This window comes from Nothobranchius furzeri, chromosome 15 (genome assembly GCF_043380555.1).
Source record: "Nothobranchius furzeri strain GRZ-AD chromosome 15, NfurGRZ-RIMD1, whole genome shotgun sequence".
In the NCBI taxonomy this organism is placed as follows: domain Eukaryota; kingdom Metazoa; phylum Chordata; class Actinopteri; order Cyprinodontiformes; family Nothobranchiidae; genus Nothobranchius; species Nothobranchius furzeri.
In genome coordinates, this window is record NC_091755.1 from 38,107,674 (window position 1) to 38,134,133 (window position 26,460).

The 26,460-nt window shown below is 45.6% G+C and overlaps 1 protein-coding gene across 2 annotated transcripts in view; it reads left to right on the top strand.

Annotated features, from left to right (window-relative positions):
* The window catches only part of plxna2 (plexin A2), a 305,307-nt gene extending 280,227 nt beyond the window's left edge, over positions 1-25,080 (top strand). For both annotated transcript variants that reach the window (XM_015967086.3, XM_070544789.1), the window contains exons 26-32: positions 4,916-5,019; positions 10,716-10,815; positions 15,824-16,014; positions 16,142-16,311; positions 16,401-16,613; positions 16,910-17,060; positions 24,841-25,080. In XM_015967086.3, coding sequence (XP_015822572.3) covers positions 4,916-5,019; positions 10,716-10,815; positions 15,824-16,014; positions 16,142-16,311; positions 16,401-16,613; positions 16,910-17,060; positions 24,841-24,936 — 1,025 coding nt within the window. In that variant the 3' untranslated portion in view covers positions 24,937-25,080. The remainder of the gene's footprint in view (positions 1-4,915; positions 5,020-10,715; positions 10,816-15,823; positions 16,015-16,141; positions 16,312-16,400; positions 16,614-16,909; positions 17,061-24,840) is intronic.
* The last annotated feature ends 1,380 nt before the right edge of the window (positions 25,081-26,460 follow it).

Consider the following 26,460-nt stretch of genomic DNA (forward strand, 5'->3'; position numbering starts at 1 on the left):
CGGCCACAGGACCCTGGACCGTCGACTTCTGGACCGTCGACTTCTGGACCGTCGACTTCTGGACCGGGGGCGTCGACTTCTGGTCCGGGGGCGTCGACTTCTGGTCCGGGGGCGTCGACTTCTGGTCCGGGGGCGTCGACTTCTGGTCCGGGGACTGCTGGACCGCCGACTGCTGGGACCGACCCGTCCGCTTCGGGGCCAGAACCGGAACCGTCTGCTTCTGGGCCCATCCCTTCTGCTTCTGAGCCTGTCCCTTCTGCTTCTGGGCCCTCTGGAGTGGAGGCGAGGCAGCTGCAGGAGGGGCTGCCTGGACAGGCTGGACTGGAAGTGGTGGAACTGGTAGGGCTGGAAGCCGTGAGAGCAGGGGGGACAGTCCGTCCAGCTGAAGCTTCTGGAGGTTGAGGGTTCGATGGAGCTGGGCCAGTTCAGCCCGGAGACCAGCGAGCTCCGCTGGGTGGACGGGCTCGCTCCTCTCCTGGCGGTTCGGGGAGGATAGAGTGTCCAGGTGACTCTCCTGGAGGCTGACGAGCTGGCGGATCCGGTCAAGTTCCGCCTGGAGCTCCATCAGCTGGGCTGTGGGCGTGGTTCCTCCGCCTGCAGATGACGAAGGCGCTGGTTGGACCGGAGACGGGACTGCTGGTCTGACTGGGGGCGTGTCCAAGTTGGCGCACTGAGCCCGAACTGCAGCGAGCTCGCGGCTCCGTCCAGGGACCAGCCGCTGCGGTGGGGCCCGGCATGCCTCCCCACGCCGTGGGCCAACTCCCGGGGAGCACACAGCCAGGCGGGTGCCCACGAAGCTGGAGCGATCCGGAAGCGGCTCCCGGTCCGACCCCTCGTCCGGTTCCGGGAGAGCAGCGAGGATTGCTGCGGCTGACGGCCGAGGACGGCGTTTTCGGCGAGGCAAAACTGGAGCAGGGGAAGGCGATGGAGAAGCTGGGTGGTGGCTCGGGGTGAGCCACTGAAGCAGGTGCTCCCACGGGAGAATCTCCTTGCTGGATCTCACAACGGGTTTGGGTCGGATCATTCTGTCAGCGCGCTGCTGAGAGGAGCGGAGCTGAGATGAGATGAGATGAGATGAGATGAGATGAGGATCCAACGCGGAGCAGGAAAACAGGCAGACAGGTGAGAACATTCAAAGGGTTTTAATACGGAAGCACGCTGGACAATGAAACAATGATCCGACACAGTACAAAGAACAGACAGGGTTTAAATACAGGAGGGTTGGGAGCTAAGGTGATTGGGAAACGAGAGGCAGGTGGGAATAATTAACGAGACACAAGGCTGAACTAAACGGGGAGACATGACCGGGTGTGACATATTACAGGAGAAAAAAAGGAGAATAAAAAATAAGAAAAATGAATAATCAAGAAAACATAAATCCTGAATAGATTTTTAAAATGCTGATTATACCACAAGTAATGAATACCACTGATGCCTTTTATTTAAAACTGACTTGCTCGTGTGTAATTTGGTTATTCCACATTCAGTGTTAATGCAGAAATAAGTTTGTTTCCAAATTTAAAGGTTGAAAATTGCATTTATGTTGATAAAGAAAATGTGCAAATTTGCCGTCACTTTTTCAAAAAATATTAAGTTTAGCCCTCGACTCCGTCCCAGAGTTTCATTTCGGCCCCGTGTGAGTCTGAGTTTGACACCCCTGCTCTAAAGACTCACAGATGCAGCTGGCAGGTGGAAAGTCCTTCACACCAACAGATTCATGAATCAATAGAAGAACACCCAGGCATGTACAGATTATCAGTGCATTAGTGTGATAAAACTGTTCCCCAGCAGCGCTGCCAGCATCGGCGTGCTGCTGCCAGGCCTTCGATCAAACTGACTGACAATGTGTGGCGCATCTCCTCTTCTGGCTGCTTCGACTGCCTGGCACTGCCAATGAGACACAGTCGATTTAAATAGAGAAGTGTTGTTGTGGTTGAGTCCTTTTCTTTGTGTGTCGGTGACGTTGCAGATGCAGGTGAGAGCTGACAGGCTGGCTCAGCCATCTTGAGCTAAGCTCAGCTCCCACGCAGTCTGTCACTTCCCTCACTGGTCCATACCTTTCCTTCTAATGCTCTGTCCCTCTGATTTTCCTCCCACTCCACGCAGACGAGGAGAACAATAGGCCCCCCCCCCCCCTCCTCCTCCCGCTTGGTGCAAATAAGCACACCATCATTCTCCTCACAAAGCTGCTATCAGATGATTGCATGAAAACGTCACATCAGTCAGTGCGTTTACAAGCAGCCGGTAACCCTTTAAAAACCCGAATATTCACAATAACCCGGTTCCGCAGGTCCTTGTAAACACCGCCAGAAACCCGGATATGTTCATAACCGGGGTTTTTAAAAACCCGGTTACTACACCTAGGGTAACCCTTTTCTAACCCGAATGTTTGGTCGTGTAAACACATACCGGGATATCCCCATCAAAGCGTGTGTTCTGCGCACGCTCTGTTCGCAAGGAATCTTGGTCTTTTGAGTAGCGAGACGTCTTGTATGCGCCAGAACTCCGGAAGTAAACAACAAGTTGGGAGCAACATGGCGAGTCGCGGCACAGCACCACACTTTTGGAGTGACGAAGAAACTAAAGCGCAAACAAACGCGGTCGCTATCTCTTCCGAACTGGGAAACATGTTGTTGTTTTCACGGATACCGGAACAAGAAGAACCGGGAATGAGGCATATTGCGTCTGGACGTAGTCCACACGTCCTGACGCTACCCCAACGTCCGCATTTATATCGGGTTATGCAAGTTAGGGGTAACTCTTGCTATTTATGCTTGTAAACGGGTTATTCTGATCTACTCAGAAACCCGAATACCGACCTTAACCTGATCACAACCCGGATATTGGCTGCATGGAAACGTAGTCAGTGTTTCGTCTCCCGTTTACTCCCGGGTTTGAGTGTATAGGTGATGGTAGACAGCTCAGGTGTCATGTGGTGGTGTGAGACACACAACAGCACAACCTCGTCAACAAAGAGGAAAATCAATGATCATTCGCAGCATGAAGCTTGTATTGGTTATCCACTTCTCTGTCAGTATCCTTATTATCATCACATTACCACTCAGTGACCCCATCAGACTGTGACCTCTGCCAGTGCTGCGTATTGCCTCTACCTGCTACCCATGCTTCCCCGTCTCTCTTTTGAAAGAAGGTAATTCTCCTCAGAGCTCACCTTTTTCATTCCGTCTCCTCTTCTCTGTCTCACAATGACGAGACGACTGCTGCATTTGTGACACATGTACCAATTAAAGGGAGCAGCCTGCCTACATATACGTCTAACAATTGTTCATGCGGAATATTAAATTAAGATGTGTATCAATCCCTGTGCAGGAGAAGAGGCACAGGAACAGTGCAGGTATCTACTCTCTTGTGTGCACGAAGAAATCTGTCTCTTTCCATTTTTCAAATAAATTGCCTCGGCTTCTCTGCCTTCAGCGTTCTTTAATCCTGACACTTCAGCCAGTGTTTGTACAGCTATTAATAAGAGCCACCTATCAATAGATGACTCATCATAGACGTGGACGCTATCTCTCACTGAAACAGGGTTTACTTCGTCCTGAAAAGTGGTTACATGAAAACAGTTGCCGAACGTGTACTTGCATATCTTACATGCAGTTGTGTGGAGAGGAAAATTCTGTTAACATAAAAGCTAAAACCAGCTGGATCATCGTAGGATCCAACATAACCCAGCAGGCAGGCAGACCAAAGCCACCGCCATAAAGCTGGGAATCCAAAAGCCTGAAGCCCTTAAAGTCCAAGTTAGCGCAACACATCTGCAGTGGACTCTAGTATAACTGAACGCTTTGTGAGTCAATCTCTGTAAGATAAAAAAAAAAAACCCAGGCACTTCTGTTTCAGGAAGTAGAAGTTAGCCATAGCAGAGGGGAGCAAAAGATGGCAGGATTTGAAGTCTTATTTCCTGATATTGGGACATCTCTCCTCTGATTGGTTAGCACTGATGTGACTCTGCTCAGAGCCGTGTCCAGGACTTTTAAAATGGGGTGGCCCATGTGGGACACTTGCATGGGTGGCACCAATGGTTGTGCTTATTTATTTATTTACACAAATTGTTTATTTATTTATTTACTTTCTTGTGAATTTTGGAGTTTCACATTGCACAATCACCATTTTCATCTTCTAGATTTGTGGTGGTTAGCAAGTCACTTCTTGTTGCATTATTGCCACCAACTGGAGCTGAGTGGGACTCTAAATACTATTTATGTGAATATGAAAAAATTATAAATAATATTAATACTACAGAAATATTCTGTAGGCCTGGGCTAGAAGACAATGTCAAAGGTGCATGCTACCACACACTATTTTTGGAGTTTACAACTCAAGTCTTTTGTTGAAAATGTAAAGTCAATTTAAACTGGAACTTAGTAGGGTGGCACCTGGGGTGGCCAATCAGATTCTAAGGGTGGCATGTGCTACCCCAGGCCACTCCCTGGACACGCCCCTGACTCTGCTGCTGACTCTGATTGCTTTGAAAGCTGATGTTTCATCTCCACAAACCACACAAGCCTGGAGGAGTTATGCTGTGTGGTGGAGTTGCTAACGCTAACAGTTAGCTTCTACTAGCCGAGACGTCCTCTGCTGTTTCCTGGACGCTAAACCAGCGACAGCCTTCCCCGTTGTGAGCCAAAATGGTCGAGTCCGTGAATGCTAAGGTACAGCGTGGCGTAGAATTCGCTGGCTTTTCTAGTCTGAGTGTTTCCTTATCTATTTTCTATGGCCGGCTAATGCAGGAAATAGGGGTAGAGGACCATTTTCACATTTAGCCGGCAAGTGAAACACGATCCTATTTCACCAATAAGTTTCCCAGTGAACGTGGTCTTGAATAAGCAAAACATAAACAAAATACACCAAGCAGGTACCTAATTGTGTTTATATTTCTGTGAATTTGTTCCACCAGAGTGGCGCCAGGGACGGCTGGCTCGCGTGGTGCTGCAGGATGAAGACATCACCACCAAGATAGAAAACGACTGGAAGAGACTGAACACTCTCCTGCACTACCAGGTAATTTTAAGTCTGATGTTTTTCCTAATTGACTCTCAAGCTTCACCCTTTCTTGTCAAAAAAAGTCTAATTTCAGCCCAATTTCTGCTGTGGCTTTTATTATGGAAATGGTTCCACCCACACTGGCAAACTTTGATGTTTCCTGCTCTTGACTTTAAGGCAGCCAATTTTCAGCCCCTCATTTGCATGCTCACTCCCGGTGCAATCCGACTGGCTGACAGAATAAAGGACAATTACGGCACAGGTGGCAGGAGAGGTGAATCCTCAGCATCTCTGCTGACACCGTTCCCTTCTCACCGGAAAGAGGGAGCGTCAGGAGGAAGGCGTCTCTTTACTTTCCTCTTTTTCTACCCCTCTCTGGCTGTTGATCTCTGCTCTGGCAACAATTTGCCTTCCTTTGAGGGCGCGTGAGTTCATTCTCCACCCCCTTGTTTAATAGATGGAAGAGCAGTGAGCTGAACAGGAGGAAATCTGAGCAAGTTTTGCATTTTTCAGGAGAATTTATGGCAGTTGAATAAAGGAGACCAAGGGGGAGTTGGCGGGAGCCAGTGAGAAATAATAAAAAACGGATAAAAGGACTAAAGAGAGAATCAGAGACAGCTTTCTCTAAAGGTCGTGAATCTTTTGCAGCGTGCACTCAGCTATCCTTCATTTGTCAGCCTGAAGAATACATGAAGTTAGATTACAGGAAGAGGATCTGGCAGCAGCGCAGCCTTGGATAGCATCGGAGGTTGATCCTGCAGGGTTAGGAGACGCTGCGCCATCTAGAGGCTGAATAAAGGAAGTGAGATGATGGGGTTGAGCTCCTCACATCAGGGAGTCAGTGAACTCCTGCCCCACAGGAACAAACAGATGTAGGAGTCGTTAGGAGAGGGGACACGTCAAAATGTCCTTCGTGCAGGACTTGGCACCATGCTGCTTCTCCTCTTTTCACCCTTCTGTTTCTGACTTTGTTTCCACCTTTTCACATTCCTTACTGTTGACTTTGCTCTAGTTTACTCTTTTACCCATTTCACCTCCTTTTTACCCTTCTCACCTAACGGAGAGCGATGGCAGCTCTTTCTACCTCCACATCATCATACGTCCTTTTCTTCCTCTTACACTAGAAGCACCTCAGGTTGATCCCCGCAGTGTTTTTCCTTGAGAAAGCTGTCCAGGATCTCTGCTTCCACACCGTAATGGGCTCCTCTGTTGTGGTTTTTCGCACTTCTTTCCCTCACAGTCTGTCTGCCATCGTTAGCTAAGAGAAGGCGCTGCCTCGTGTGTGTGTGGCCACTCCACGTTCACCACGGCGCCAAGGCAGATCGCAGGACTGCTATTGATCATGAATAATAGACTGTCTGCATAAAATGCACCATAAGGTCCAATCTCACATCAATTCAGAGGAGCGTTAGGGAAAAAGGAGAGGGAAAGAGAGGGAGGGTAAAGGAAAAGGCTATTTGGAGGAGAGTGGGATCAGAGTAGGATGAAGGGATGTTTTTGCATCGTTACGGTTCTGATGAGCTGGCAGTCGCCCCCTTGTGTGTGTTGGTGTCACACGCCATGGCACTGAACCGCCAGCTGTGACAACACATGTGGCTGCATAGGAAAACATGGAGCTCAGCTCATTAAGCCCAAGAGTGAGGGCAAACGCTGGAGGAAAAATACGTGAACGGGGTTAAGAGGAAACAGTGGAAGGGGCTCGCAAATATGCTACGAGGGTCTGAGCACCGCCGTGAGTGTTTGCTAATTCTCCCGTAGCTGACGCACAGAGGCATTAACATTCATACTGGAGGTTTCACCGCTACCCAAGAAACGCCATCGGCTGTTTACACTGCCACAATGGAAATAATGATTTACACAAGTTGGATGTGGAAATGCACACCTTTCTGCTGAGCTAACGCTGAAAGTGAGCTTTCATCTTTATTCATCACCTTTTTATTCATAGTCCGGGGAACAAATCCTGCCCGGGAGCCGCTTTCTCCTTGCGTTTGGGTTGTTTTTCATTTCTCACAAAGATAAAAACAGACAAATAATGAAGCTCAACCAGATTCTTCCTGATCATCCACAAACACAACGTATGATCTCAGAAAAGCTCCCAGTTCGACTTCGTTGGACTTCTTTTTTTTTTTTTTTTTTTATGTCTGGGTAAATTTGAGGATTTGTCCTTTTCCATAAATGTGCAATTAGGTAAATGAACAAGAAATACAATAATAATAATAATGCATTGAACTTATATAGCGCTATTCTAGACACCCAAAGACGCTTTCACACACTCTCACATTCACACACTGCTAGTGATGGTAAGCTACTTGTAGCCACAGCCGCCCTGGGGAGGTCTGACAGAGGCGAGGCCGCCTTGTGGCGCCGTCGGCCCCTCTGACCACCACTAACACAGGCAAGTTGGGTGAAGTGTCATGCCCAAGGACACAACAGCAGGATACCCCTGGCGAGAGCTGGAATCGAACCCATGACCCTCTGATCATGAGGCAACCCGCTCTACCACCTGAGCTACTGCTGCAATAAAAGTACTATACCTGATTCTTAGCCTGGCAAGCCAGACTATGTATGTGAATATATAGTCTGGCTTGCATCTTGTATCTTTGCAAAGCAAGAATTTGGTCTAGTTCACTAGGCTACCTGATTCTGGCTTTGACTCTGAAAAATCTGGGAGATTACCTTCTCAAAAACACTCCAAATCAGTGGCTTTGTTTTTCTAATCTGCCCTGTCGAGCTTCATGAACACGCAAAAACTTGGGCTGAAAGGAATGTGGGTGGATCTCTCCGGCACATTGTCAGTAATTACTCTGGTGTTTAGAATAGAATAGAATAGACTTCATCCCTACGGTGGGGAAATGCACTTGTTACTGCAGCACCAACACTTAGAGAACATGAGGTTTAGAGGTAACGTTTCCATCACGTCATGCTTCCTTGACCCCAGTAAAAGCTGACCATCAGCGGGATAGCTGCTCTGCTTTAGCGCAGAACCGGATGAAGTACAGAGTGACCTCCCTCTGCCCGTCTTGTGACCTAAACGCCCTCAAGTGAAGATTTAGGGAGAGCCGACGCCGATGACCACCCAGAAAACACAGCCGCGGAGGTCCTTTTACCCACTTTGCAGACGAGCCTGAGGGATTTGGGACTATTTTCAACACCGCCAGCCACAACAGATACTACTGTGTGTTTAATATTCCAGCTCTGGGTCCGGTCCTGGCCCCTCTGTTTTCAGTTTTAAATTCTGATATAGTTTGAAAAATGAGGCTCCATGGGAGGAGAGGGTCCGTGTGTGAGTCTGAAAAACGAGTCACACGTTCAGCTGGTCCAGCACCACCGTTGCTCACAGTCACATATGCACAGATTGCCTTTGAGCGACCGGGCCGAATCGAATCCTCTTGATAGGCATCGTGATCCGCAGAGTCCAGGAGAGATGGGATACCAAGAAAATGGTTTGGGAAGGGCTGAGAAAAGAAAGATGGAAGATGACCACACGCTGCCATCTGGTTGACTCGCCACTGTCTAATGGAAGGTCTTATCACAGGCGGGGCCCGCAGCCCTTATCACACCTGCCCACTATCAGCCCCACACTGGATTATCCCTGAAGGGCGAATCTGCACGCCTTCAATCATTTACAGCTATCACAAGGACCCATCTCTACTCTGGCTTCTGTCAGAGAGAGAGAGCAAAGAGAAAAAGAGAGGGAGAGAGAGAGAGATGAAGGTAGCTGTAACAGGAGGGGGGGGGGGTACTGAGAAGCTATTTCATGCTCCCAGGAGAAAATGTATCACAGGAATAGCTGTGGAAACTTCATGGAAGTGCTGCAGTGATGGTGTATTAGAGCCGCTCTCTGCTCCATCCGCCAGAGAGCGGGCGATAGGATGGAGAGGCAGCAGGAAGAAGGTGCAGGTAAGCAGAGGTGGATGAGGCACGGGTGAGGAAGGAAAGGTCAGCCATGTGAGTTATGGGTCCTGAAAATGATTCTTCAAGATGACATCTTCACTTTTGAGCATTTCTCAAAAGCAGCCAATCATGGATCCTCTAATGCAGGGGTGTCAAATATGCGGCCCGCGGGCCGGATCCGGCCCACAAGCGGGTTAAATCCGGCCCGCGAGATGGTTGTGTAAACTTTATTTTCATACTTTACAATGTAGAGTGAAAATAAACGTATCTTTGTGAGCAAGTTTTCTCTGTAAAGAGTATAAATAAAACAAAGCTGCGCTCAAGGCTCACACAAGAACTTGAGTCACATCCTGAAGTCGGCCGCCACTCAGGATGTGACTTCTGATGTTGATGTGCTGGTGAAAGCTAAAAGATGTAAAGTAAAATGAGTCAAATATACTTTAAGTGCTGCATGGAACTGATCTAGCCATGTGATCTGTAAGCTCTTTGGATCACTAAGGAATGTCTTTTTTATTTTATTTTTTATTCAAATTTTCAAGTACACTTCAGGTGTTGTACTTGTACTATTTTGGATACACTGTCCTCAGGCTCCAGCTTTGTTTTATATTGATTGTATTAAAACAAAGAAAACAATCTGAAGTTGTCTTTAATTTACCGGTCCGGCCCACCTGGGACTAGATTTCCATCAATGTGGCCCCTGAGCTAAAATGAGTTTGACACCCCTGCTCTAATGGCTCGGTCCTGATCCGGGTCAGTTCACCAGAGGAGTTGAGTCACCTGCTTTGCCAACACAGCATGTAAACAAGACCCTCTCTGCAGAAGGAGAAAGGGGAAGGATTGCCAGTTTCTCTGTCGTTTATTTGAGGAATGTCTTTGCAGCCTGGCATTTGCCTTTTGTTTACTTCTCCAGCCGAGGCTCGTCAGTTTTCCCTTGCAGAAATTCCTCCTCAGGGCGAGCTGTAAATGCCAGCCAGCTAGCTCTTTGTTGTTGGGGTTGTCTGGAGAACTGTGACTTCTCCTTGTTTAGCTGCGTTTCTCCAGCCCAAGTGTTGCGCTGCACTAACAATTCATTAATTAGACAGTTGCACTGATGGAATATTTCCTCTAGAAACCGTCCCGTCGCGCTCGTTTTAAAGGCGCTCTCTCAACCGTACGACGCTCTTGCCCTTCACTGGCTCAGTGAGAACACGCAGGACCAGCACCCTTGAGTCACAGAGGGGAAAAGGATAAAACTGAGTGGCAGTCTCATCTTTTAACACCTCATCCCTTCTTCTCAGACTGTGCTGCTTTATTGCTATTATTATACCTGCGTGCTCTGTATTTAGGGAAGTGAAGTATACTCAAGATGAGACAGCATCTTGTCTCTTTGTCTTGCCTTCTGACAGCTTCTTTTTCTCCTTCCCTTCCCTCTTAGCATCTTTTGCCAGATCCAATGCTTGCTTCATGTCTGGGAGGTCTGTGAAGGGATGACTATGACAATAGCAGTCATGCTACTACAGCCATCCTGCAGCTACGGCGCTTTGCCGTGCTAGGCTACAGCAGCGGGCCTGTGGTAGAGAACAATAGGGAGCATAGATTTGACACAAAGGATATGAAGATGCATTTTGCTGAGGGAGTTTTTTACTCGTGGTTTTACATCTTTTTTTTTCCCTTGGTGGTAGGAAGTGTTTGTGTTATACACAAAAGGAGCAAGCAGCTTGTGGGATTGAGGGATAAACTCGCCTTTGAACGGATTATTTTCACACTGAAGGAATGCACATGGGACTGTTCTTAACCTGTGTAATCTAACAAGATTTACGCTACGTGTTTTTGTCCCACAGGTGTCGGACCGCAGTGTGGTGGCACTGGTGCCTAAGCAAACCTCATCGTACAACATCCCTCCATCAGCCAGCATATCACGGGCCTCCATCAGCCGATACGGTAAGCCAAGAGACCACGGTTTATTTAACATTAAATAGACATTTTCAAAATTACAAAAATAACATGTAGTCTTGAACTTCTTTTCGGGCTGCTCAGTTATAGAAAGCACCCTAATGACTATTGTTCACCAGGATGAACCTCTGAGTTGAGACACATCTAGAGTCCACATTTTAACAAGCCTGCAGGCACTGATTCACTTCATCAGGTGGGAGAGTCGTGCTGTTTTATCACATCAGAATCAGCGTAGGCTATTGTGAACGTTACCGGCCCATTTGGAATAAGAAATGAATCAGATGAATAGTGCAGTAACGTTCAGACCTGAGTTTGACACTGACTGACTAAACATGCTTTCCTCACACCGAACGGGGGCAGACAGAGCTGCTGTTTGGACGCAGAAAAGATCTTCTATGGAGGTCCAGATGTGAGATCAAAAGGTGTTTTATTTTGGGGGGTTTTTTCAGGGGCATTCATGCCCAGAATTAGAGCTGCAAGTCAAATACACAAACTATGCGGATCTCATAACTGAAGATAACAGAGGCCGGTGTGTTTTGCCCTCCTTTTGCCTTCTTTAATTATGCTGAATTTTAAAACACAAGACGTGTGTTTAGCCTTCCTTCATAAGAACATGCTTCCAGAACTTCATTTCATTTTCTGCAGCAGCGTATCTGCACACAGGGTCGTGGGGGGCTGGACTCCGGTCAAACCGGCGAGGCAGCCTACATCCCGGACAGGTTGCTAGTCCATCACAGGGCAACTCAAAGAGATACAAGCCAAACAACTAACCAAGCACGCACTCACATCTAAGGACAGTTTAGAGACCAGCTACCTGACTGCGTTGTTTTTGAACTTTGTGAGGAAGCCAGAGAACCCGGAGAGAACCCACTCATGCACAGTGCTAGCAAACCACGCTGGGATTTGAACCCAGGACCTTCTTACTGCAAGGCAACAGCACTGACCACTGCCCCACTGTGCTGCCTACATCCAGAACTGAAATGGGGAAAAAATATTGTAATGATAATTGTTTTATATTGTGATTATTTGGAGAGAAAAAAAATAAAACTTTAAAGGAAGTAGGTTTATTATGCAGCAAGATTATTCCTACCAGTTCATTCAGGACAGATTCACCCCCTTCAAACCCCTCCGTAGAAACTCAAGGTATCAGAATCAGAAAAACTTTATTTATCCCCGAGGGGCAATTAAAAAAATAAAAGCAGAGCAGCATGATGTTGGACATACAAACATTGAATAAATAGGCAATAAGGAAGTAATAAAGCAGCAAGAAGATGGATAAAACAGTAAAATATGCAAAAAACACTGAGTAAGTGAATAAAGTGTCATCTGTATAAAAGGGTTTATCGGGGATGGTCTTATCTTATCTGCTGGAGTTAAAGAGCATCAAAGGAGGGTTTTCATTCTGAAACAGTGTGAGCAGTTTGACTCTGACATTGTAGGTCCAAACCGAATGATGCAAGAGTGAAATGAATATGGAGAGAAAGAGAATGTGATCTCCAAAAGTCATGATGGAACTGTTGAGAGAGAGAGAGAGAGAGAGAGAGAGAGAGAGAGAGAGAGAGAGAGAGAGAGAGAGAGAGAGAGAGAGAGAGAGAGAGAGAGAGATGAATGGCAGTCTCCAGAAAGCAGAGAAGGCTCCGCCCACAATTAAATCCATGCTCTGTTGGGGTTTGACTGAATGAAAATTCAGAATTTTACATTTTTCCTCAACTAAAGTTGTTCCAAGACTGTTCCATTGCCTCCAGGCCAGCGAAGAACAAACAGCAGAACAATTAACTGAGCGGATGAGCAGAAAGATGGAGTGTAGTATTTTAAGTCTGACCTTGTTTAATATGGGTTCTCGTAAAACTGTTGTTGTTCTTCACCGTCTGCTAAAGACTCAGCTTCACCTGCTCTGGTGCATGATCTTTATCCATACTTAGCAGTTAGCTCGTAGCTTGTGTCTTATTTATGTAAAGAGTAATAATGGTCTCATGTATGCTATTCCTAATTATTCTAACAAATAATATCAATTAAAATATTTTTATTAAATAAGTAAAATATCTACAAACTTCACAGAGAGCATCAACAGTAAAGAAACATCAATAGGCAAAGAAAGAAAAGCTTTTCTGGACTAAATATTCTTCCAAAACTTGTATTTTTACTTGACAGTTTTGCATTTCCTGTATGAGATGTAGTTTTAGCACAAAATGAAAGTTTTTTTTAATGACAAGATGAAGTGAAACAAACTTTTAGGGTTCAAACTAATGGTGGGCATGAGTGAAATAGGCTGCAACTTCATTTAAACAAAATATAACACTGAGGCGCTAAAATAAGTTTTTAAAAATGGCAAATTTAGCAAGAATTTTCTTCACTAAAAACACATTTTTACACTAAGCGCAATATTCCACTACTGCGTCCTTTTTACTTCATTAGATAGATTAGATTATTAGATTATATTTTAATAGCACCTGCGACGGACTGGCTCTCTGTCCAGGGTGTACCTCGCCTGATTGCCCATTGACCGCTGGAGATAGGCACCAGCCCCCCCAACACCCCCCCAACCCCCGCAACCCTACGTGGACAAAGCGGGTTCAGACAATGGATGGATGGATTTTAATAGCGCCACCTTGTTCAGGTTGAATCTGCATCTTCTTTAAGCCTTTTTAGAAAATAAAATATCAGATACTGATAAAAGTGTCTTCATATCAGGACCCATCCTGAAATCCCTGTTGTTTGTATGATGATTAAAAATAAACAGCATGTCAGGAAAGTCACTGCAAGCAGCCATTGTTGCATGCTCACACACACACACACACACACACACACACATCCATGATGTAGTTTATTTTGTTTGTTGCCAAAATTGGACCTTTGCCAGACTGACACAGCAGTAGCAGCACCAGGCGACTGGTGATTGCTCATTATTCCGTGTGAATGACGCTTCACACAAACACGGAAAGATACGTGAGCGTGGCCAATTATCAGGATTGGAGATGGGAGGCGAACACTGCCTTTAAACCGCCTAACAAGCTGAGAACACCCTCATCCCTCCGAGCAATTAAGTTTATTTGCAAATATCACACACACACAGAGAGGGCTACCTGTGAACGCTGGGTGAAATAACACCACTGCTTTCTGTGCATCCATGGTAGAATAAGGTGAAGTGACATTTATTAACAGAATTTGCAAAAATGACCTTTAAAAAAATTGCAGTCATTATTTCCTTTTTAAAAATGACAGAAGTTCTACTGGGAAAGACAAGAGGATGATGACAATGATCAGTAGAAAAGATGTTTTTCCCTCGGTTGTGGCTGATAGGCAGGAGACGCTCTGCTGGCAGGAGCCCGGCCCTCATCCATCATAGTTTGGAGCAGAAGGCACAGCTGCACCTCAGCACCTGCTGATGGATTCATACCAATTTCATGTTCAACATTAAGCATCTTGACTCATTATACACCACTGGTGCAGCCATCTTGTTAAAAAGAAGGAAAATAATCAAAACCAATGAAAAAGTTAGATAAGTGCTTAGAAAAAGCGAGGTGTCCAGGGAGGATCAAGGTCCTGGGGAATAGCTGAGCAGTCAAAGCCAGTGACAAGATTAGGACAGGATTTAGGATTTCAGGCTAACCCCTCCCTCACAAGCGACCACTGCAGGAGCGCAGTCGGGTTTTATTTGAAAGGTACGAGGGGCCAAAATGGCAGCAAATGCTTTGTTGTTCTGCTCGGCCTTTGAAGTCAGGTGTGAGGGATCTTCACTGGAATTCCCAGATCCTGACCCTCTAGGGAACCGGCTGCTGACTAATTAAGGGAACTGAAACAGGCATCATTCTTAGTGAGTGTGGAGGGAAGAGGCAGGGCCGAGGGAAGTGGGGGTGGGGGGTCTGAAGGACCGTAGTTTGGTGATCTTTGATGGTGACTGAGATTCTTGGTGTTGTTTCAACATGGAGTTCATAGACGAGCCAATTACGAGGGCTTTCAAGTGGAAACAGGCATCACCATGAGGCAGGGATTATGTAAGAAGAGAGAACGAGTGATGAGGGGGAAAAAGCTGATTATTATATCATAATTCATGATGGAGAAAGAGAAATTAAACTGTGAATAAAAAGAGGATTAAATATGCAGGTCTTTTGTCCTGCATGCCTGTGTGTGTGTGTGTGTGTGTATGTGTGTGTCTATGTGCGCACAAGCGCGTGCATATGTTTTATTAATTTATTTATTAAACCGGACACATTAAAAACATCAACAACTGAATAGCTTCTCCAGCCAACCCAATCCAAGGTGTCTTCCCCAGCTAATCGTCACCAAATGATGAAAACTTTAGAATGAGATCAAGTCCGTCGTGGTCGTCGGTGAGAGTCCAGCAGCGGTTGTACATTAACTCATTCACTGCCATCCGTTTCCTGATCGCTAACGGCCTTCGCTGCCAGCGTTTCTCACCGTTTTTACTGTTTTTTCAAGAGTCACAGAACGTTGCGCGCTAGCATGATGTTGACGCCAAAACAACCAAAACGAAGAGGAGACTCACCTCTTACATCAGGAAGAAGCCGCGTGTTTCGAGCGTTATCCGTTCTTTCATAATCCGTTGTCGAATTGTGATCGGCAGACGCTTTTCCGGTTCGCCCCTCACTTTTTTTACAGGAACGGCCCAAAACGATCTCCAAACACATGGATGTGTTGCTTCCTGATCATGTGACGTGTGACATATGCAGATGGACTGGCTCTCTGTCCAGGGTGTACTTCAGGGCTGAGATGTTTGTTCTCTCAGCGCGGGGGCTCGTTCCGATGCTCAAACAGTAAAAAAAATGCAAATGACGACTTTAGTCGTCATTGGCAGTGAATGAGTTAAACAAGGAGCTGAAGGAACTTAACTGAACAAATGTCATTTTGGTTTATAGAATTACATTAAGCCGTGGACAACGTGACTCAAACCTTCTACATGTTGCTCTTTTTCATCACGAAAGGAGGAATTTAATCATTAGAACTCTCCATCTCTGGTTTCTCCTGTCGTGGACAGACTCCTCTTTCCGCTACACCGGGAGTCCAGACAGCCTCCGCTCGCGTGCTCCCATGATTACACCGGACCTAGAGAGTGGTGTGAAGGTGTGGCACCTGGTGAAAAACCACGAGCACGGAGATCAGAAGGAAGGAGATCGAGGCAGCAAGATGGTCTCTGAGATTTATCTGACCCGGCTGCTTGCTACTAAGGTGTCTACATCTTTAATCTTGCTCTTGTGTTTTTAAGATTACTGTTTTCTAGTAGTTTCCTTTTTGGGGGGGGTCTCTTTTACTCTCTCAGCTGCTATTATATTGTGTTTTATCAATCCTCTACCAGGGTACGCTGCAGAAGTTTGTCGACGATCTGTTTGAGACGTTGTTCAGCACAGTCCATCGAGGGAGCGCGCTTCCTCTGGCTATCAAGTACATGTTTGACTTCCTGGACGAACAGGCAGATAAACACGGCATTTACGACACAGACGTGCGCCACACATGGAAGAGCAACTGGTGAGATTCTCCTGGTAGAACACATTTCTACAAATAAACCTCTTTTTCCTGTCCGTCCCTCACTGGCTTCCTTTGTCTCCGTCTCCCAGCCTTCCGCTGCGTTTCTGGGTGAACGTAATCAAGAACCCACAGTTTGTGTTTGACATTCATAAGAGCAGCATCACGGACGCCTGTCTCTCTGTGGTGGCTCAGACTTTTATGGATTCTTGCTCCACTTCAGAGCACCGACTGGGAAAAGACTCCCCGTCTAATAAGCTGCTCTACGCTAAAGACATTCCCAATTACAAGAGCTGGGTAGAAAGGTAGGAGCCGTCACTTTTTACACACCCTGTTCCTCACTAACTCACTTCTTTTTGTCTCCTCTTGCAATAAAAACCAGGGTCTTTGAGAAAATTGATTCATAAAGCTCTTTTTTTCCTCTGTACACGTCTCAGCTAGAGCCTGTAAAAGCACTTTGTGAGTGAATGTGAGCACGCATTGTCAGTCCGAGTGGAGTAATGGCTCTAAAATGTGACTATAAAATCATCCAAACCTCAGATAAATGACTTTATTGGCTCAGTCAGTGATTCAAAGTGTTGGATGTGTTCTGCGTTCCCAGGTACTACGCTGACATCACCCGCATGCCGGCCATCAGTGACCAGGACATGAATGCTTATTTGGCTGAACAGGCCAGGCTTCACTCCACGGAGTTCAACATGCTCAGCGCTCTCAACGAGATCTACTCCTATGTCAGCAAGTACAGTGAGGAGGTAGGCGAGATCCACACATGCAGGTGGTGGGCTTCGGTTCTGATCCAGGTGTCACGTTTAAAGATGCAACATATGTTTTTTTTTTTTTTTTACTTTTATCTGTGAACAGTTCTAAATAAATTAACTTTACTTGCTAAAATCTCTGATTGGAATATTTAAAAAAATACTAAAAATGTAAATAAAGAAAGAAAGAAATATAATGAATACGCAAACTAAAATTGTTTTCATTTGGGGCTATTTAGTAACAATTATAGAAAAACAAAGCAATTTTAAAGGAAAAGGACAAAGTCTAACCAGTGGGTTCAGCCCGGTCTGTTTGGACTATGGAGGAATTTTTATGAGTTTCTCCTAAAGCAACATTTGGAAGAACATGAATCAACCAAACAGCCTGTCACCCATCCAACCAGTCATCCAACCAACCACCCTGTCATCCAACCAATCAACCAACCAATCATCCAACCAACCACCCTGTCATCCAACCAATCAACCACCCAAACAACCAACCAACCACCCTGTCATCCAACCTATCATCCAACCAACCACCCTGTCATCCAACCAATCAACCAACCAATCATCCAACCAACCACCCTGTCATCTAACCAATCAACCAACCACCCTGTTATCCAACCAATCAACCAACCAATCATCCAACCAATCACCCTGTCATCCAACCAATCAACCAACCAATCATCCAACCAACCACCCTGTCATCTAACCAATCAACCAACCAATCATCCAACCAACCACCCTGTCATCCAACCAACCAATCATCCAACCAACCACCCTGTCATCCAACCAATCAACCAACCAATCATCCAACCAACCACCCTGTCATCTAACCAATCAACCAACCACCCTGTCATCCAACCAATCAACCAACCACCCTGTCATCCAACAAATCAACCATCCAAACAACCAAACAACCACCCTGTCATCCAACCAATCATCCAACCAACCACCCTGTCATCCAACCAATCAACCACCCAAACAACCAAAAAACCACCCTGTCATCCAACCAATCAACCATCCAAACAACCAACCAAACAACCAACCAACCACCCTGTCATCCAACCAATCAACCAGCCAATCATCCAACCAACCACCCTGTCATCCAATCAATCAACCATCCAAACAACCAACCAACCACCCTGTCATCCAACCAATCATCCAAACAACCACCTTGTCATCCAACCAATCAGCCAACCAAACAACCAACCAACCACCCTGTCATCCAACCAATCAACCAGCCAATCATCCAACCAACCACCCTGTCATCCAATCAATCAACCATCCAAACAACCAACCAAACAACCAACCAACCACCCTGTCATCCAACCAATCAACCAGCCAATCATCCAACCAACCACCCTGTCATCCAACCAATCAACCATCCAAACAACAAACCAACCAAGTAACCATCCAATTAACCAACAAATCATCGATCCAACAACCAACCATTCAACCAACCAATCATCCAATCATCAAACCAGTCAGCCAGCGAATAAATCAGGCAATTATAGCAACCTAAAAATGCCAAAACTTGGTCAGTTTTACAAATATTTTATTACATTTTCAAGTGGTAGTGGCTGAGAGTCATTACTGATATCTGTGATCTGTGTGCTTTAGATGACACAAACTTCTTTTTCAAAATTTGAGTGAAATGTGTCTAGCTCCATTATTCATCAAAGAAACAAAACAAAAAAAACATCTCTTTTTTAAACTCTTGCATTGAATGCAGCTGTTTGTGTCCAAATCTCCCAGGAATGCTGGAGATGCAATAAAGAAGAGTTTTGTTATTTAGCTAATAGCTTTGCTGCAAGAATGAATATGAACAACCTATTGTACATCAGAAGTTCAGCTACTTACAGTATTTTCTTCTAAAGCTTGTCCTTGGTACTATTAAACTACCAAAAATGAGAATGTCAAAGGAGGGGAAAGGGCAGTGGTGCCATGTTGCTTTTTATATTTCTGAAGGTCATTTAAGAATTCTCTCAGTCATTGTTGTTTCTTTGTTTGGACTCATCCCAAATCATTTTGCTTATCTGGACAATCAAATATTCCATAATGATATAAAAGACAGGAATGCAGGTACGGCAGTAATACGAGTCAAAGATGTGGAGAAAATGTGCCCAATATTGTCAGGCCCTTGGTGTACCTGCGCTCATCAAGGCAAAGGTCATACAGGTCGGTGGGTCTTCCAGCAGGCCTCCCCAGAGGCCCGGAGGTGTGGTGAGATCCTAGTTTAACAAGACAGTACATTGGATGTGAGCAGAAGAAAGTGTACGTCTACAGGCTGTCAGCACGCCGCAGCGTGTGGAGTTACAGGTAGACGCAGCAGGTCTCTCATGAGCAGAATCACAGCAAACGTAGAAAAGGAGGAGGAAGGAGAACGAGAGCATTTATGGAGACATTCTGGTTCTAATGTCAGCTCTACTTCTGGGAGGCTTTAGTCTGACCTTTATGTTCAACTACACTAGCTCCCTCCCTTTCTTCTTTCTTCTTATTGTCTCTCTTCTTTCTTCCTATTCACTCCTTCTTTTACTCATTATCCAGTCAGCCTCCTCTTTTGCTCCGCGTGAATCTTACACACTGACTTCTGCTGCCTCTGCAGTTGTCCGGTGCACCCATTCATGGAATATTCCCATTTTCACACACACACTGCATGTGCACCATTCCTAGCACAGCCTCCTGCAGGGAGCTGTGTGAAAATCATCATCAGGCACCATGAGTGGTTTACTCAACCCTTCACAAAGGCTAGCATGTCAGGCTAGCCTGGGCCGAAGCAGCAGCATTCCTAAATGGACTTGCTTGGAGGAATAGATTAATAATAGATCATAATCAAGGCCCAGAGAAAATATAATGCCTGGCACTGCCAGCCTTTAAGAGCACTTAAGCAGATGAGTGGAAGATGGTAGTTTGCATAGACAGATACTTTGTTTTGCATCAGCGCACACAGCAAATAAATGACTGCTATTCTAAAAAAGGCATCTTTGGATTTGTTTTCCAGACAATGAATTTTTACAGCATGCTGTGAGAGTCTCTAGGACTCAGAACCCTCCAAAGTCTTCTGAAGCAATGATGTGGTCGTGTTTCATAGAAAAACAGTCGGTTCTGTCACCCGAGGCATGCTTCTGATAAAAGCACATCAGTTAAAGCTCTAGCATTTCCTAAAACATTGCATATAAGCCGCCACCTTTCATGTAAGTTTTTTTTAAACCAGGATCCTGTTGTTTAAAAATATTAGGAGTATTTTGGTCCATAATCACATGCTGTTGTCACACAGTCAGTGTTGGGTAAGATTCTCAACTACTAACGAATGAATGCCTCCGATCGTTGTGAGACGGAGTGGTCTGTGCGCGACTGTCAGGAGGAAGTATTACATAACCGTCAAGGCACCTGTAAATATTGGCGGGGACTAATTTGTGAAAGAGGATGAAAAAAATAAACAGCGCTACAGAAAAGTGAGGAACTTAAAATCCTTCCCACAGGTGGAAAGAACCGCCATAAATCTGGCTATTTGGTAAGTAGCAGCTACGTTTTGTGGTGACGTCATATGGGCAATGTGCCGAGTTGTGGTGTGTAGTCATGATAATTACGGACTGGCGTGGTCGAAACACCCATCATTACTTTTCATTTAAATTGCATTACAGCATGTGTGCGATCCAGGGCGAGAGGCAAAGCGGATTAGAAAAAATCGTTTTTGACTTGCATTCGTTTTTTTTGTTCTTCCGGGGACACGTGAGCCGACCGGAAAGGGAGAAGACTAACCCCAAAATTCCACTATCTCCGCTCCGCCCCCGCCTTCTGCAGCCGCTCGCTTCCGAACTCAGTTTTTACTGGTACCCACTCTACAACGTCTCCGCTCCGGTGCGGAGACCTGAGGTGCGCAAACAGGCACGCGCGGGATTTTCGAGATCTTACAATACAGTCCGAGCAATAAACGCGGAAGTTAGATCCAAACGCCCGTTGTGTGGGAGAAGGTCGAAATGAGCTGTTTAATCTGCCCATCATGTGTGTTGAGATATCAGCAGTGTTTGGATCAACAACGTGTGACTACTTTGATAGTAGAAACTGTATTTATGGCTTACTTTTGTGCATTTAAACTTCAGCCGCCATTGATAGTTGTTAAAAGTTGTTAAACCCGTGCATATGAAACAAAAAACGCTTTTTGTTTATCGATTTATTGTGAAATAACGGAAGTTGTGCTTGCTCCCTTTCCTGTTGGGCGGTTTTGATTTCTGTCCATTGACTGCAGAGGTGCTCCGGCGTCCAGCAAAAATAGAATCGATCCTACTTTTGCCGGATGGCAGAACAGCGGGCGGCACACTGCGCCGCACGGCCGCAGTAGTGGAACAGTATCGCGTCATACCCGTGTCACAACCCGTGCACGCGCATTGGGTCCACAGCGCGTGTGTGAACGGGACTCGCGCGCGTGTGAACGGGACTCGCGAGCGAAAATATACATGGCGAGAGGTCATTTGTGCACAGAGAGGGAGCAAACTGTGTCTGTGAGCGCACAAGGATGTGCACAAGTGACAAACCTGCGTGCGCGCGTTGTCAACGAGCACACGGCAGAGGAAAACGTGCGCGCGCGGCAGCCTCTGTGCGCGCTCGGCAGCCTCTCTGCGCGCTTGGTTTCTGACTCCTGCTCGCTCGGCTGTAAGGGCTTTTGGCACTCTGGAGGCGTGGCCTGTGGCAGATCTTGTCTGTCCTCCGATTGGTTAGTTCACCCCGCACTTTACCCTCTATCTATATAAAAAAGTCTGATGTTCAGTAGTTGCTGGCATAGCTCAGCTGGGAGAGCGGGTGACTCTCGCCCCGGAGGATCCAGGTTCGAGTTCGGGCAAGGAAAATGTAGTAGACGTCATGTTAATTTTTCTTAATTTCAGGTATTTTACAGTTGTGACCGTTCAACTGTCATTAAACGTCCGAATGTTTGCTGGGCAGTGTTTTAAAAAGTGCACATAAGCTAGATGGTTTTAACCATATAAAATTACATTTTTTGTGATACTGGAAAAATACATACTGAAATAAAACTACTGATTGAAAACTTTATGACTGTGGTTGTACAATATATGACTCACTAATACACTACAAACTAATTATTTGAAAGGATAATTTGTCAATTAAATACTGAAAAAAATAAACAATTCATTAATGAGGCAAGAACTTTTCTCTCTCTCTCTCTCTCTCTGGAAGCCCCACTCTAAGGGAGTTTGCAGTGTATTAGTGAGTCATATATTGTACAACCACAGTCATAAAGTTTTCAATCAGTAGTTTTATTTCAGTATGTATTTTTCCAGTATCACAAAAAATGTAATTTTATATGGTTAAAACCATCTAGCTTATGTGCACTTTTTAAAACACTGCCCAGCAAACATTCGGACGTTTAATGACAGTTGAACGGTCACAACTGTAAAATACCTGAAATTAAGAAAAATTAACATGACGTCTACTACATTTTCCTTGCCCGGACTCGAACCTGGATCCTCCGGGGCGAGAGTCACCCGCTCTCCCAGCTGAGCTATGCCAGCAACTACTGAACATCAGACTTTTTTATATAGATAGAGGGTAAAGTGCGGGGTGAACTAACCAATCGGAGGACAGACAAGATCTGCCACAGGCCACGCCTCCAGAGTGCCAAAAGCCCTTACAGCCGAGCGAGCAGGAGTCAGAAACTGAGCGCGCAGAGAGGCTGCCGAGCGTGCACAGAGGCTGCCGCGCGCGCACGTTTTCCTCTGCCGTGTGCTCGTTGACAACGCGCGCACGCAGGTTTGTCACTTGTGCACATCCTTGTGCGCTCACAGACACAGTTTGCTCCCTCTCAGTGCACAAATGACCTCTCGCCATGTATATTTTCGCTCGCGAGTCCCGTTCACACGCGCGCTGCCATGTATATTTGCGCTCGCGAGTCCCGTTCACACGCGCGCTGTGGACCCAATGCGCGTGCACGGGTTGTGGCACGCTTTAAACGCCATAGAACAGCTCTGATTGACTACAACGGGACCGATTTTGCTGCGGAGTTCGTGCCGGAGCGGAGCGGAGGTAGTGGAATTTTGGGGTTAGGCTCCCTATGTGCTGCAGCTGAACCTTGATTTGAAGAAAAACATGAACTGAAATCTCAATTTCTGCTAGAAAAACTAACACAATTCAATCTTTCAATCTGAAATTGTTCAGTTTTAGTAAAATAAAGATGTTTAAACACAAAGATGAATTTGTCATTTTTTCTGTTCTTGATTAAAAGCAGTTGATTACGGAATAGCGTAAAATGGCCAGGGCCGCACTTAAAACATGTTTTGTACATTTTTTAAATACGTTTTTTGATCATTATCGATATCAATCAATATGACTTATTTTTCTATCAATAACATTTTTTCAATATTGTCTAGCCCAATTAACAAGGCTGCCCAAACTTTAGCATCCCACCGTAACTAAAGTTGTCTTAACTGAGGTCGAGTCGCTGTGCCTCGGGTTGACTCCAAAAGTTCATCTCTGCAGATCTTCTGATTATCTCCTGAAAATTAAATCCATCCAACTGAACGGGTCGACTTTAACGGTGAACGGTTGAATGAAAAGCAACACTGGCACTCTTAATCTTACAATTTGCAAAAATTGTGCTAGCTAATATTCATTTAATTCATTACTCAGTCATAACAGATTTTTCCAATTAAACTTCTCTGAATCATCCTGACTATGAGCAGCAACAATCCTTTTTAGCATCTGAAAACACGACTCAGCACGGATACATTGTTCAGTGCAGTTGACATTTTACTGCCAAATTCATATTTCATGTATCACTTACCTAAGCATTTACATATTTTACATTGCATAACTCGTAAGGTGGCTGAATGAATTATTTTTGCTCTATGTATCAATTATTAAGGCCTAGTCCACACGTAGCCGGGTTTTTTTTAAAAACAAATATCCGCCCCTCCAAAAACTTGCATCCACACCACCTCATTAAAAAAAAAACAACTCTGTCCACACGTACCCGGATAAATACGTTGTTAAGGACATGCCAGACCTGTAGGCGGCAGTACTTACCCCGTTCTTAACCTCGTCCTTCGTCTGTGGTCTTCCGCAAGGAGCAGTCATTCTGCTTGCAAAAACAAACAAGCAAAAAGTGCTTGGACAATTGATAAAGCGAGCGCAGCTCTGAGGGCATCCATGCTGTCGGCTAGTGTAAACACAGGTCGCACACGTGATGTCAGCATTTTTTTGTCGCGGAAAGTGACGTTGCGGACCTTAAAACTCCGGTTTTGTCTGTCCACACGCAGACACCCAAAACGGAGAAAACGCAGATCTTCACTTTGGCCGGAGTTTTTAAAAAGATCCGTTTTCGTGTGGATGACAGGCCAAAACGTAGAAAAATATCTACGTTTTGGCAGATCCCCGGCTACGTGTGGACAGGGCCTAAGTGTAGTGCATCAGTCTAGTGTAGCTGGAAGAGCAAACAAATACGCAGCTGCCATTCAGAAAAACCACCTGCAACATTTCAATACAGTGATGCATACCTGAGGAAATGAAGGCATCCAGTTGGTATTCATAAAAAGAGGCCTCCTTGTGGATGTTGGTGTCACGCTGACAGAGATGCATCCCGACAAGGCAGACGCTCGATGCTTTTGAACGTGACGAATGCTAAAATTTAAAAGACAGACTTCAGGAGATTAAACAGGAAAAGGCTAATATGCTAAAGACCTTATCTTCACCGTATAGCAGCGCTGCTCTGTTCAGCGACACGTTTCGTTTGTTTATGGCTGCTCGTTGTTTTTCTGCACAGATCGTTTCGGCCCTGGAGCACGAGGAGCAGGCGAGAAAGCAGAGGTTGGCCTACAAAGTGGAGCAGTTGATCTCGGCCATGTCTCTGGAGAGCTGAGGGTGAGTCCTGCTAGAACGGAGACTGGACTCTGCAGGAACTCCCCCCCAAAAAGTCATTACTTACCTCTCATCGTGGGACCTTGAGCCACAAACTCGACCTGGGACCTCTGCATCTACAGACGTAAATTAAAACACTGAGCTGCTTTAGTTTGATATCCTGCCACCCAGCTTTTCGCGCTGGCACCCACGACAGGTTGGACATCGAGGCTCTGCAGCCGGAAACGGGAGGGACGTCGACAAGGAAAGCGACAACGTGGCTTTTGTTTTGTTTTGCATTGTTTTCATTGAGTGTTGGTTTCTTTTTCTCAAGAGATATTTTTTGTAGATTTGGCAGGAAATTGCATGATGTGTGGGTGTTCACGTGTGTGGGTGTGCATGAGTGCGCGTTATATTGAGGAAGACTCCCGCAAGACTGTGAAAGCAAACGGAGGAACAGGTTTAGCCTCTACAAAGGCACAACTCACTCCTGGGTGCGAAGCAGAGAAAACGAGGGAGGGGGACGAGTGAGCTCACGTCGGACGGCTGAGTGTGCATTCTCAATTCTCAGATTTTATTTTTGTACGCTGTAAATGTGAGTATTATCAGTTGCAGTTAAAGAGGAATTGAAAACAATCCAGCGGGTGTCCCGGGTGACATTGGACTGACGCTTCACTACATGAAAAATAACTGCTTCATATTTAATCAGACGTGTACAGAAAACATTGACCTCGTCTTTTAGAAGCCGATGGAGCTCATCTTGTTGGGGTCAAAGTTCGGCCAGCATGCATGCACCTAAACACGAGGATGTTGACGGTGATTTAGTTAGAGACAAATCTGCATCACTCTGGTGTCTTTAGCTGCCAGGTCCTCTGTGTATGTACTGTTTTACAATTACCAATAAGTGTTTGTGAATGTACTATTTTTTTTGCTTTTTGCTTGTTTATGTGTCTGTTTGCAACAAATTAGAGCTCAGTTGAGCTGAGCTTCGTCAATATTTGCTGCAGACCGTCCTGTGAAGAAGCCCTGAATGCGTCCAACCTGTTTGGTAGTTTCATTTTTGCTGGAGGATCCTGTGACTCTGCAGCATGGTGAGAATGCCCCAAGCCCCCTGAATTTTATGCATGCACGATATAACGCACCAGAACTATAAATGGGTCCGTTTTTAAAAATAAAGTGCCAATTATTCATGCCGAGGTTAGTTGGCCGGTGGAGATTTGACTGTATTCGAGGAAAGATCTCATCCAACCACCACTTAGCCCAGATGATGAGAACTCTGTGTGGGTCGAGTTTGACTAAGTGCCAAAATATTCTAGTGTTTCAAACTAACGTGTCAAAATCGGTTTATGCTTTACAGAGGACCTGTTTAGAGCTGGAATGGTGTTTTCTGAATGGTACGGAACATGATCAGAAGAAAACCAGTTGCTATCCGAATGCATCTCCTGACTGAAACCAAACAAGCCGATTCAAGCTTCCAGATGAAGCTGGACAGGAACAGAGAGCCGATTTCATTTTCTTCCAATACAGTTTGCTTATTGTTTCCAAC